At 37.8% G+C, this 12,673-nt stretch overlaps 1 protein-coding gene across 4 annotated transcripts in view; it reads right to left on the bottom strand.

Annotated features, from left to right (window-relative positions):
- Nucleotides 1-12,673, bottom strand: part of PHF20 (PHD finger protein 20) — a 145,697-nt gene that overhangs the window by 58,327 nt on the left and 74,697 nt on the right. For all 4 annotated transcript variants that reach the window (XM_082746227.1, XM_082746226.1, XM_082746229.1 and 1 more), the window contains 3 exons: nucleotides 9,672-9,785; nucleotides 8,803-8,991; nucleotides 8,074-8,253 (listed from right to left, as the gene is read on the bottom strand). In XM_082746227.1, the coding sequence (XP_082602353.1) occupies nucleotides 8,074-8,253; nucleotides 8,803-8,991; nucleotides 9,672-9,785 (483 nt within the window). The remainder of the gene's footprint in view (nucleotides 1-8,073; nucleotides 8,254-8,802; nucleotides 8,992-9,671; nucleotides 9,786-12,673) is intronic.

The raw sequence follows: 12,673 nt of genomic DNA, 5'->3' as shown, positions 1-12,673 counted from the left end.
ATCTAGAGCTCTCCACACCAACAAAGACAACCAGGTTCCACGACTAAATTTCCACCTCATCTGAACATCAACTTCATTTCTCCCACATGACAGAGAAGTAGATTGGGAGGGAAGGAGTGCTGCCCCTGACAGAAAGCTCAGCAAGAAAAGGGAAAATATTTACAAACAAAAAGAGGGGTGCCTGGGTGGCTCAGTCGTTAAGCATCTGCCTTCGCCATAGGTCATGATCTCAGGGTCTTGGGATGGAGCCCTGCATTGGGCTCTCTGCTGGGGGGGGGGGGCTGCCTCCCCCTTTCTCTCTGCCTGCCTCTCTGCCTACTTGTGATCTCCGTCAAATAAATAAATAAAATCTTAAAAAAAAAAAACAAAAAGCCCCTGCTTTGCTATACTGTTTATGTTAACCACATGGTATGTGGTCAAGACCCCTCCTCCCACCAAACAGGAATCTAGGTGGCTCAGTTGTTAAGCATCCAATTGGTCTCAGTGTCATGAGTTCAAGCCCGGCACTGGGCTCCACACTGAATATGGGACCTACTTAATAAAAAGAAATAAGGGAGGAACCCGACTAGTCAGTCAGTTAAGCGTCTGACTTTTGATCTCAGGGTCATGAGTCAAAGCCTCACATTAGGCTCCATACTGGGCATGAAGCCTACATAAAAAATAAAATAAAATAAGGGGCACCTGGGTGGCTCAGCTGGGTAAGCGTCTGCCTTTGGCTCAGGTCATGATCCCAGAGTCGTAGAACTGAGCCCCACATTGGGCTCCCTGCTCACTGGGAAGCCTGCATCTCCCTCTCCCACTTCCCCTGCTTGTGGTTCCTTCTCTTGCTGTATATCTCTCTGTTAAATAAATAAATAAAATCTTCAAAAAAAATTTTTTTAAGATCATTCACCTCTTAACAAAGTAAAATTTTCTATTTATAATTTAAACCACTCCTAATATTTGGAATCTGACCTTCTAGAAGAAAAATAAAGACTTTCAAATCTTATATTTATTGTTAAATATATAAATTAGACTTAGATTTAGTACAACACAAATGAAGATATAAATGTACAAATTTTGTGATGCTAAAATTAAATAAAGTCACAAGTATTAGTGTCAAAATACAGAATCATCAAATATTCAATTGACTACCTTCTCTCCAATGAAATAACATAATAGGAAATGTGCCACACTTTTGCTTATGTTGTTCCCTCTATTGGAATACCCAGACCCCATCTATAACTCATGGTATAGTCCTATTCATGCATCAAGATTCAGCTTAAAAACTTCTGAACGTTGGGGCGTCTGGGTGGCTCAGAGGGTTAAGCCTCTGCCTTCGGCTCGGGTCATGATCTCAGGGTCCTGGGATCGAGTCCCACATCGGGCTCTCTGCTCAGTGGGGAGCCTGATTCCTCTTCTCTCTCTCTCTCTGCCTGCCTGCCTCTCTACCTGCTTGTGATCTCTATCTGTCGAATAAATAAATAAAATCTTTAAAAAAAAAAAAACTTCTGAACGCTACATCTGAAACTAATGATATACTATATGTTGACTAATTAAATTTAAATTTAAAAAATATATATATATTCAGCTTAAATGTCATGTCATAAGTTAGGATAGTCTTCCGGAAGCCACTTTCTGATTTTGTATCAGTGATACTACTTATTTTAGCACAGTGCCTGGGTACTTAGCAGGTTGTTTAGGTGTTTCAACTGAGCAAAAAAGGATATGCAATCAAAGCTTGTTAGCAAAATCTCTTCTCACCTTTCCTGCCCTAACTGCAGGAAGACCATTTCATTTAACCTTTACTATTTTCCCCACGTTTCTCACTAAAAGAACTTCTCAGCATATTTTTCTCCAGGGAAGAACTGGCAACCCATAAATCTCCTCAAGCTTCATTCTTCCTCTGGGCTCTTATGTACATAAGTTTTATTTTAAGAACAACAAGACCATATACTCTTCACATTCTGGAAAGAGAGAAGATTACAGATCACCCATATTTACCAAAGGAACACTTCCCAGATCTAAACCCATGTCATCAATAGAATCTCATGAGATTTGATTCCACAACTCATTTCTGGCTAAATTTTCCAAAATGCTATGTCTTCCCCTCATTAGGTCTGCTATAGTCCAGAAGAAAGCTACCCTGTAAGCCCTTAGGCCATCACAGACATCTAGGAAATGCCAGAATTTACCTACACATAATTCCCTTTTCTCGTACTCTACCCCTTTCAATTCATGGTAAGTCTAACTCGGCAAAATAAAGAAATTTCTAAAGATAAATGTTGATCAAGAACTTCGGGGTATGAGCTATCAGTGGGAAATACTTTCATTAAAAGTTTTAAAGGGTGGCTTAAGCAATAATTAATGTGATTTTTTAATTATGGTAAATTACATATGTAATAATATTGATTATATACTTATTATGATCATAGCTATATTTCCTAAAATAGATTCAAAATTCTTAATTTCAGAATTATGAACTACAATAAATAAAAGACAAGCAAAAGACCAAAAGAAAATAAAGTACAATTTATACAAAAACCAAGGATCAGTATCCATAATGTACAAAGTAAACCTGGCAAATCAATAATAAAAACAACCCAAAAGGAAATGAGCAAAGAAAATTCACAGAATAGATAAAAATATTCAATAACCACAATGTTAACAAATATTTGAGAAAATTAAAAGATGACTAATACCCATAGATGGTAAGGATGTAAGGGAAAATGTACTCTACCATAACTCTTGGTCAAACTATTAAGTGGAATGGTCATTCTGGAGGGTAATTTGTTAATACAATTTAAAATGCGCATTCCCTTAAATCCAGCAATTACACTCAAAAAAAGTTATCCCAAAGGGCTATTCACCAAGCAGTGAAAAATATATTTAAGGAATACCACTGCATCATTGTTTGAAAACACTGATTGTGCAGAAACCCTCTAATGTCCATCAAAAGGGAAATGGTTAAATATATGATGGAACATTCTTATAAGACATTAATATTCAGTCATTAAAAAGAATGAAACAAGTGTACTGAAAAAGTTAGATCTCAAGAAGATTACAAAAGTAAGAGAACAATAAGCCTAGAATCATACCAATTGCATTTAAAGATAATAAAATCTTAACTGCTTCCCTACCCATGTAAAAATATAAAATAGGGTTTGGAAAAATAACAAATGAATAAAAGAGGTTTACCCAAGGGAAAAGAAGCAAGATAAAAGACACTTCTCCCTTTAACTCCTAATACCTCTTTATGACACTTTTATGATCAGTGTATCTGTATTATTTTTATAGTGCTTTTAAAAAATGAAAATAAAAAATAAATACCCATATGCACAAAAAAAGTGGGTTAGATGTCTTCACTGTAAAAGGCTAGGATCAAGATTTATTCATGGCCAGCACCATCCTCGATGCTGAACATTTACCACAAATATAACATTACTGAAATGTTACATCCAAGTAGCTATTAATGCAACAAGCAATCACTACTTAAAAGAAAAAAATTCCTCTGTGTAGCACTAAATGTGTACAACTTCCTAGGCTGCCTATTACCATAACATGTTCTCTTTTAGTAGTTAGAAATGCTCATAGTGGAACATCACTTCTGCATACAACCACTATAAAGGAGGAAAAAAAAATTAAAAAAACAAATATGAAAAGACACTAAAGAGTAACAAAAAGCCCACAGAAACAAGAGCTAGATATCTGAAGGGCACTAGGTAAGTTTCCCATATTTTAAGGATTTTTACCAAAAAGCAGGCTTGTCAGTAACACCAGGTAGCTACAGCTCAAGTAAGAAATTTAGTCTTGCTGGTTGAAGAAATAAAAGGTAGAGTTCAGTGCAACTACAATAGCTGGAAAATGAGGGAGAAAGTCCTAAAGAAGGGAGCCACAAAAGGGTGGCCTCAATTTCTTCATATTAACTCTGCCTAAATTTCTGGCAGATCTTTGAATGTTTCAAGCAGCCCAACGAAAGCTAAAAGAACTAAACAGAGGTTTCAGTTGCTGCAATTGCAGAGGAAAAAAAGGTGGAATTTGAGTTAAGCCAAATTAATAGCCCTTTTGAACAAAGCAATCAGCATTCTTTGGAGGAACATAATGTAATCCAAGCTCAACAACACAGCAGACACCATGTGCAGGATGCAGTACAAAATATTAGACATGTGAAGAAAAGGAAAATGTGATCTGCAGGCAGGAGTAAAAAAAAAAAAAAAAAATCAATGGGGATTAACTGTTTCAAAATAATCTAGCTGCTGAACTTGGTAGACAGGGACTTTTAAAGCAACAATTAAAACTATGTTCATAATCAATTTATAGACTCCAAGATCTCAGCAGAGAAGCTAGAGGGAAAAGGGGAAATTCCAGAACTAAAAAACATCAGAAATGGGGTGCCTAGGTGGCTCAGTTGGTTAAGCGTCTACCTTCAGCTTTAGTCAAGATCCCAGTGCCTGGGATGAAGCCCAGCATTGGGCTCCCTGCTCAGGGGGGAGCCTGCTTCTCCCTTCCCGCTCCCACTCCCTCTGCTTGCACTTGCTTCCTCTCTGTCTCTCTCTCTTTCTCTGTGTCAAATAAAATCTTTAAGAAAAAAATTTTAGGGGCACCTGGGTGGCTCAGTCAGTTGAGCATCTGCCTTTGGCTCGGGTCATGATCCCAGGGTCCTGGGATGGAGGGGCTCCCTGCTCTCTGGAGAACCTGCTTCTCCCTCTTCCTCTCTCTGCTGCTCCCCCTGTTTATCGCTCTCTCTCTGACTCAAACAAATAAGTAAAATTTTAAAAAATTTTTTAATAAAAATCTTTAAAAAATTAAATTAAAAATAAAAATAAAAAACATCAGAAATAAAAAATTCACTGGATGGGCATAACAGCAGACTAGAATTGAGAGTAGAAAGAATTTGGAAATAGAAATTATTCAATCTGAAAAAAGGGGGGGAAAGGATGAAAAGAAAAAGTCAGTAAGTCCCAGTGACCTGTGGCCCAGTATCAAAAGCTCTAACCTAATTCTTTTTTTTTTTTTAAGATTTTTTTTTATTTATTTATTTGACAGAGAGATCACAAGTAGGCAGAGAGGCAGGCAGATAGAGATGGGGAAGCAGGCTCTCCGCTGAGCAGAGAACCCAACATAGGGCTCGATCCCAGGACCCTGAGATCATGACCTGAGCTGAAGGCAGAGGCTTAACCCTCTGAGCCATCCAGGTGCCCCAGATCTAACCTAATTCTAATGTGAATCATCAAGAAAGGAAGATAGGAACATAAAGAATGGGACAGAAAAAAAATATAGAAATAGTAACTTGAAAATTGATTAAAAAAATCACTTTTCAAATTCAAGCTCAATGACTCTCAAATAGGTTAAAAAAAATACATTATAGAAACAAGATGTGATCGGGAGGGAGACTAACCATAAAAGCCTCTTAATCTCATAAAACAAACTGAGGTTTACCAGGGGGAGGGAGGTAGGGAGAAGGTTGGTGGGGTTATGGACATTGGGGAGGGTGTATGCTATGGTGAGTGCTGTGAAGTGTGTGAACCTGCCGATTCACAAACCTGTACCCCTGGGGCTAATAATATATTATATGTTTATAAAGAATTTTTTTAATTATTTTAAAAATAATTAATTAATTAATTTAAAAAAGAATTCAGATGACAAAAAAAAATGCATTATAGTCAAACTGCTAAAGAGCAATGATAAAGAGAAAAATCTCAAAAGCAACCAAAAGGAAAACAACAATATGAATCATCACTAACTTCCCTTCAGAAACAGAGGCCAGAAGACTGTGAAACACGTTTACAGTACCTAAAAAGAAAAGCAAACAAAACAAAAAAACTGTAAACTCGACATTATATAGCCAGTGGAAATATTCTTAAAGTTTGAAAGTTAAATAAAGTCGTTGAGATAAATAAAAACCAAGAGAATTTGTCACCAGGAAACCTACACTACAAGAAAAACTACAGGAAAAATTTTAGGCTAAAAAGAAATAGGAAGATACGAAGAAGTGGAAATTGTAAATATGTACATAAATAAGCCCCGTTTGTCCTCCTCATCTTTATAATACCTAGTTATTAAGAGCAAAAACTATAATACTGTATTGTGAATTTTATAGCATATATAGATATATCATGAGACAGGTAGAGCATAAAAGGGGGAAGGATTAATAGGCTACAGATTTTATATAGAGTGGTTCAATATTAAAAGTAAACTGTGAGGGGCGCCTGGGTGGCTCAGTGGGTTAAGCCTCTGCCTTCAGCTCAGGCAATGATCCCAGGATCCTGGAATTGAGCCCCGCATCGGGCTCTCTGCTCAGCAGGGAACCTGCTTCCCTCTCTCTCTCTGCCTACTTGTGATCTCTTCTGTCAAATAAATTAAAAAAAAAAATCTTAAAAAAATAAAATAAAAAAGAAAAGTAAACTGTGAGAAGTTAAGGATATATACATCATAATCCCTAAGTAACCTCTAAAATAAATGCTAAGAAGTATAGCTAATAGCTAAATTAAAATGAAATTTGAAAAAAAAATTAACCTAAAAAAATAGGAAAGGTGGAAAAGAACAAAACACAGGATAAATGGGAAACAAAAAGCAAAGAGGTAGATCTAAAAGCAACTGTATCAATAAATACCTTTAATGTAAACAAACTACACATTGCAGTTAAAACCAAAACCCAACTAGAGGTACATACTATCTATAAAAGACAAATTTTGAATTTGAAGACATAGTTATGTTGAAAGAAAAGTGACAGCAATAGATACACCCTGCATACAGAAAGCAAAAGTATCTGTACTAGTATCAGATAAAACAGACTTCAAGTCAAAGTCTATTACCAAAAATAGCATGGTATTTCACATTACAAAGGGGTAATTCACCAAGAGGACATAACAATTATAAATGTGTATGCCCCTAATAACAAAACTTCAAAATACATGAAGCAAAACTGACAGAATTCATTGGAGAAATAGACAAATCCACAATCATGGTTAGAGATTATCAACATCCCTCTTTTAGAAATTGATAGAATTAGATGATTATGATGATGATGATGATGATGGTAGTAGTAGTAGTAGTAGTAGTAATAATAATAATAAATGTCTAGAAAACACCATCATTCACTTTGATCTAATTGACACACAGAACAGATATATGATGATACACTTTTTTTTCCCAAGTGTATATGGAGCATTTACCAAAACAGATCACATGCTGGGCCATAAAATCAGTCCCAACAAATTTTAAAAGACTAAAATCATATAGAGTGTAGAATTACATTACAAATCAGTAACAATAAAGTATCTCTAAAAACCCCAATAATTGGAAATGAAACAAAACACTCCAAAGTTAACCCACCATCAACAAATAAATCACAATATATCTTGAATTGAATGAAACTGAAAATACAACATATCAGAATTGGTAAAAGCAGGACTTAGTGGTAAATTTGTAACTTTAAATGCTAATACTAGAAAAGAAGTTCCAAACTAATAACCTAAATTTTTAGGTTTTTGTGTTTTTTTTAATGACCTAAGTTTCTAAAAAAAAATGTAAAGGAAGAAAATAAGATTAGAACAGAAATTTTTTTAAAAAGATTTAAAAAGGGGCGCCTGGGTGGCTCAGTGGTTTGGGCTGCTGCCTTCGGCTCAGGTCATGATCTCAGGGTCCTGGGATCGAGCCCCGCATCGGGCTCTCTGCTCCGCAGGAAGCCTGCTTCCCTCTCTCTCTCTCTCTCTCTCTCTCTCTCTCTCTCTGCCTGCCTCTCTGCCTACTTGTGATCTCTGTCTGTCAAATAAATAAATAAAATCTTTAAAAAAAAAAAAAAGATTTAAAAAAACAGAAATCAATGGCATTTTAAAAAGACGAACAGGGAAAATTAAGGTAAAACACTGGTTCTTTGAAACCATCAACAAAATTAATAAATCCCCAAACTATATTAATCAAGAGAGAGGAAACACAAATTAGCAATATCAGAAATAAAAAGGATATAGCATTAAAATAAGGAAATATTAATAAGGTGAAAAAACATCATAGAAAAGTACATGTTTTAAATTCACCATCAAAGCAGAAGCAAAAGTATATATAGAAGACAATTAAGTTAACACTAATAGGAACCTGCCACAGTAGAAATCTCTTGTAACTCAGCAAGAGGAGAAGCCGGTTCCGTCTTCATACTGTTTTCTCCCATTGACTTGCAGTTCAATTCCAAGCCTGCAGCCCCCAATCCATCACCAAAGGAGTGGCAAGTCAGTGCAGATGAGACCTGGTCAGCTTCCAAAGGAGATTTTAACTGACCTAGAAGAAAAAAAAGAGAGCCCAGGTAACATATCAGATATGTAATCAACCAAAAGTCCCACAGCAGACTAAGATATCCAGGGACTTTTTAGAGGAAACCCATCGCACAGCATACGAGAATACATTCAAAGGTTCCAGCACATACAGCCAGGGCTATGAGCATCTCAAAGAAAAAGGCCAAAAAAAGACCAAAGTAAATAGAGGATTTTCTAGAAGACCAAAGTAAATAGAGGATTTTCTAGAAGTGTTGACAAAAAGGCAGAGGCACTGGAGCAAGATGGCACCAGAAACAGAGAGGGACAGGACTCTTTAAGCACTGTACCTCCAACCCAACATTCAGACATATTCAAGTAAAAACAATCACAAACGTGTTCAGAAAGTTTGTCTACTGAATTGCCAGTGAAAAAGAGTGTAAGAAACACTGTTACCCATTCAAAAATTTAATTTCAACACAATCTAAAACTTGTGGAGGTTGTATATAATGATTTAGATTGGTTCTCACTAGAGAGGCAAGCTGGCAAGACCATTCTAGAACAGACTCTGACTCACCTTCCTCAGATTCCTTGTTACTGGATGATGTATTTTGCAAAGGATCAATGTTAACCGTATCAACCAAATCTGACACAACCAAGTCAGGATCTAGGATCTCGTGTGTCCCATTAGTGGACAGCCTGGAGGACCTTCTCCTTGATAAGTCCTTGTCAGTGTTTTCCGAATAGGTTTTTGACTTTTCCTGGGCTATAAACCATTAAGAGAGTTATGGTCAAGAACCCAATAAGAAGAAATAACTCTGGTAATACATATTTCTGGGCTGGTTACCTCTATAAGGGCTTTACAAAAATATCCAGAATACTAGACCAGTGATAAAAGGAAATATCCTTTCTATTATTAATAAAGGGACTCTCTCTGCCCAGAGAGAATCATCCTTATTCATGGTCTGAAAAATCTGTTTTAGGTCATGCCCCAATCTTGACAACTAAATTCTACTTTGGGGCTTCCCAACTTACAAGTTTATGTACTAATCTTCAAAGTCAGTCAGGTTTACAAACCCTTAGAAAAATCACAAATCATTTTTGGAGCCAAAGTATTTTTTTTTTCAATCAACAAATAACATTTTTCAAGTTTTACTCAACATATGAAAACCATCCCTTCCTAAGCCATTAAATTTCCAATGGAAATGTAGTTTATGGGCATGAAGAAGAAACCACTGAATCCAACGTTAATATAGTTTCTGCTTTGGGATTTATTTTTCTTCAAGCAAAACTCTTTCTTATCCAACCCAAACCAACCACATTAGCTCCTATGACCAAAAACAGCATTAGAGCCTATTTTTGGGAATAGGAAACAACATGAATACACAGGAGGCTAACCCAATCAACATCAAGTTCTAGTCACATGTACACAGACTGGAGACTCACATGAATTTTTGTCAAGCCGGGGACGTTTTAATGGGACTTCACTTCCTTTCGATATTTTCCGCCTTCTCAATTCCAATGTTATTGGTTGCAAAGTTTGAGAGTTTGAATCCACACCTATAGTGTATATAAAACCACACAAAAGAAGTTATGTAATTTCTTCGTGCCCAACCCCCCTGATTATATAGAAATAAACCATACACATACAATTGCATGATAAACAGACCCCCAAAGGGCTAATAAGAAAATATAAGTGTAATGGGTGAAACTACTTCCTTAATGACATGCTGACACTCTATAGACGGAACTCCTTCATCTCTTTTTCCCTCTTTTTTTAAAAGATGTATTTAAGTAATCTCTACATCCATTATAGGACTCAAACTCATGACCCCAACATCAAGAGTCACATGCTCTACCAACTGAGCCAAATAGGTGCCCCTTCCTTCATCTTTTTTTTTTGGGGGGGGGGGGGTTCTCTTATGACCCAGTTCTATATACACTTCTCTCTTAAAATCCTATCTTTTAAACACTAAGCCCCAGGGACACCTAGGTGGCTCAGTCTGATGCCTTTGGCTCAGGTCATGATCTCAGGGTCCTGGGATCCAGCCCTGCATCGGGTTCCTTACTCAGCAGGGAGCCTGCTTCTCCCTCTGCCTTTCTCCTGGGGCTTGTGCAAGTGCACGCTCTCTCTCTCTCACAAAAAAAAAAAAAAAAAAAAAAAAAAAAAAAAAATCTTCAAAAAAAACTAAAAAATAAAAATAAAACACTAAGCCCCAACATGACTTAATTTTTTCTTTTTAAGATTTTCTTTATTTAGGGGCGCTTGGGTGGCTTAGTGGGTTAACGCCTCTGCCTTTGGCTCAGGTCATGGTCTCAGCGTCCTGGGATCAAGCCCCACATCGGGCTCTCTGCTCAGCAGGGAGCCTGCTTTCTTCTCTCTCTCTGCCTGCCTCTCTGACTACTTGTGATCTCTGTCAAATAAATAAATAAAATCTTTAAAAAAAAATTTTTTTTTTCTTTATTTAGGGGCACATGGGTAGGTCAGGGCACCCCACCAGTTAAGCGTCTGTCTTCAGCTCAGGTCAGGCTCAGGTCATGGTCTAGGATGCAGGCCTGGGTTCCAGCCCTGCTTCAGGCTCCCTGCTTGGTGTGGAGTCTGTTTCTCCCTTCTCTTTATCCTGCCCTCCCCCTTTTTAAGAAAAGATTTTAGGGACGCCTGGGTGGCTCAGTTGGTTGGGCAGCTGCCTTCGGCTCAGGTCATGATCCCAGCGTCCTGGGATCGAGTCCCACATCGGGCTCCTTGTTCAGCAGGGAGCCTGCTTCTCCCTCTGCCTCTGCCTGCCATTCTGTCTGCCTGTGCTCACTCTCCCCCCCCCTCTGATAAAAATAAATAAAAATCTTTAAAAAAAAAAAGATTTTATTTATTTATTTGAGAGAGAAAGGGAGAAAATGAGCAGGAGCAGGGGTGGGCAGGTTTGAGGGGCAGATAGAGAGAAGCAGACCCCCTGCTCAGCAGGGCACCCAATGCGGGATTCAATCCAGCACCCAAGGATCATGACCTGAGCCAAAGGCAGAAACTTAACTGACTGAGCCACCTAGGTACCCCCAACATGACTACTTTAAAACATGAAGGTGCAAGGGCAATTTTTAAAAAGTCATTTTTATCACCATCAAATCTTCTTATCAAAACTTGACTTAACCAATACTCAGGAAATCCACCATTCAGGATAATTCCTAAAGTGTGTACCTGGGACTACAGCTTGAGTGTTGTTTTCAATCCCTACTTGCTAAATTAGTTAGGTTGGCATTGGTCCTAGTTATGAGGGACCAAAAAGAATGTCAACATTTATAACCTCTTAAAAACAATTTCAGAAAAATCTCAGGAGACCATGCTACTTGATAGTGAGTGTTTCAGGCAAGGCTGCTGATCCCAACAAATCCAGCTCTAACATAATTTAGCAATGCAGACACTAAATGCTTGGATAGTATTCACTCTTTATTTTTAAACCCAACATTTAAGAAGCTCTCCCCAATCATGAAAGATGAGAATCCAAAAGCAGAATAAAAAAACAAAACAAATGAAACTAGGAAAGCTTGGGGTGAAGGTAGGGCTAAGGGGGCTGATGAAGGCTGAAAGGAGAGAGAGGGAGAAAGGGGTAAAGAGTTAAAGGGGTGGCCCGCAGAGGGCAGGGGATTTGGGGACTGGGGAAGAAGACTCACTGAGGACCACTAGCTTCAGATCGGCCATGTTGAAAAGCCCAACAAGAGAAGGGCTGAGCTCTGAGGAGGCAAACCTAATGAGTATGCTAACTCCTTGGCTGTGTTCAATTTTCCCAATGTGCCAACATTATTTTGTTCCAAGTGGTGAGAACTTGGAAATCATACACATTCCAAATTAGACACAAATACAAACAACCCTCCCTAAATAACTCAGATTCTGTTCCAATCGAGTCTGTAAACTTTAGAGAGCTCAATGCTCCACTGGGTCAATGAGCTTTTTCCAAGCAATTTTTAAAGGACATCTGAACTACACAGAAGAAATCTAGTAAGCATTCTTCACTTTGATACCACATACAAACCAGGGCTGACTACACAGAACATTAGTGTTTCCCAAACTCTTCTTACGGTTAAAAATCATCTGGGAAGGTTGTTAACAATTCCAGAGATTCTGACTCGGGAGAAATGCCTCAGGAAAACTTGGAAAACACTATTTCTCTATTAAATCGATCTGGCATGAAACTTACACTTACAAAATGAAAGCAATAAACTGAAGGCCTCCCCACCTTTTTTAATCTGAGTGAAGTCATGTGGCTTCATAGGGGCAGTAGGCAAAGTTGAATACAACTACCCCAGTACATACTTTCCGGAGGGTACAAGCCAGAGCATGAACAACTAAAGGGAAATCTGTTTCAGAGCACTCAATTCCCATATACATGATTTTCTAACCTGAAATGAGGACACATCAGACTTCTCCCAGGATGATTCAAAGTAATTTTCTACCCCTC

The sequence above is a fragment of the Mustela nivalis genome, assembly GCF_964662115.1.
Source record: "Mustela nivalis genome assembly, chromosome: 8".
In the NCBI taxonomy this organism is placed as follows: domain Eukaryota; kingdom Metazoa; phylum Chordata; class Mammalia; order Carnivora; family Mustelidae; genus Mustela; species Mustela nivalis.
Note: the sequence above shows the minus strand (reverse complement) of the source record. Positions and strands in the feature narration are given on the sequence as shown.